This window comes from Theobroma umbraticum, unplaced genomic scaffold (genome assembly GCF_002168275.2).
Source record: "Theobroma umbraticum cultivar Fairchild unplaced genomic scaffold, ASM216827v3 scaffold_31.0, whole genome shotgun sequence".
Taxonomy (NCBI): domain Eukaryota; kingdom Viridiplantae; phylum Streptophyta; class Magnoliopsida; order Malvales; family Malvaceae; genus Theobroma; species Theobroma umbraticum.
Window position 1 is genome coordinate 10044 of NW_018397283.1, and position 1191 is coordinate 11234.

The following is a 1191-nucleotide window of genomic DNA, read 5'->3' on the forward strand; positions in this document are numbered from 1 at the left end:
GAAAAATTGAAAACAAAAGCAAAACTTTAGGTTATACATGATGTGCAAAAGAAATATGCTGACCTCTCTCAAAATCTTCTTATCGCCTTTTCCACTTGGTTGATCAAGATGGGCAACCTCCCAAAGCGGAATATCCAAAAGTGTCCTAATAACGTCTTCATCCAAGAAAGGAACTCTCAAAATGGACCAAAAACATACATCAGGGCAGCATCCATTACACTGCCTGATTTTGTCTGCGGGTCAAACCCATCCTCAAACAGCCACTGCTTCATAATTTTCTGAAGAAATGTGAAAACACAATCCTGCATTCTAATGCTGTTGGAATGGGAAAGCTGCGATGCACATTAGCTGACTAGAACAACGCTGCAGTCAGCTTGAATCCAGCATTTAATGCTTCAATGCGCTATATCAACTTAAGTAAGATGGTACATTAATCACTACACTTCCTGCAGATGCCTGGTTGGCTGCACGATTACTTCCAAAATTCTTACGATTTGACTCCCTCGCAATTCTGGATCCAAACTAACCAACCAAATGGAAAGAACTTTATCAATTTAAAATCAAACAAGAAAGAACATATAATCTTACAAATCAAATATCAAGCAAGTTTGCTTGGCTAATTATATGTCAACAAATTTCCACATGCATCTGCTCAAAGCTAACTCGTTTGCAAATTCAACTTTTGTTCTCATGTACAAACTGTCAATAATCTGCTGAAGCAATTTTAAAAATTTTAAAACAAAAATCAAGGTCAATCAAATAGCAAAACCCTGTAAATAGCAGTACTCTTTCAACAAGAAGAATGATATAGAGTTCTCATAATGTCTATTGTTAAACAGAAGCACATAAACTAAAAAATAAATAATTAAATCAGAAGAAAAATCGTTCAATGTGTGACAAAACTAAAAAGAAAAAAAATGGACCTGAATTGCTCTCTTCGGCAGAATTGCAGCATTATGCAAACCAAGAATTTCGGCAACCTTCACGAAACAATATAAAGAAATGGTATGGTGTTAGTCATTATTAAACCTTTGAGGCTAAAATTATGCAGTACAAAACAACCAAGCATGAATGCAACCACTGATATCAACAACAGAAGAAAAACAATTAAAACACATAGAATTAGAGAAGGCAAATAGGAAAGAAGAAAATCGCAACATACAAGAAATCAAGAGATTAGAAAAATTGAAA

General features: G+C 34.7%; 1 protein-coding gene across 1 annotated transcript in view; it reads right to left on the reverse strand.

Moving 5' to 3' along the window:
- The window catches only part of LOC110428253 (Asparagine synthase family protein), a 7285-nt gene that overhangs the window by 528 nt on the left and 5566 nt on the right, over positions 1-1191 (reverse strand). The window contains exon 10 of the mRNA XM_089785615.1: positions 64-175. Coding sequence (XP_089641741.1) covers positions 64-175 — 112 coding nt within the window. The remainder of the gene's footprint in view (positions 1-63; positions 176-1191) is intronic.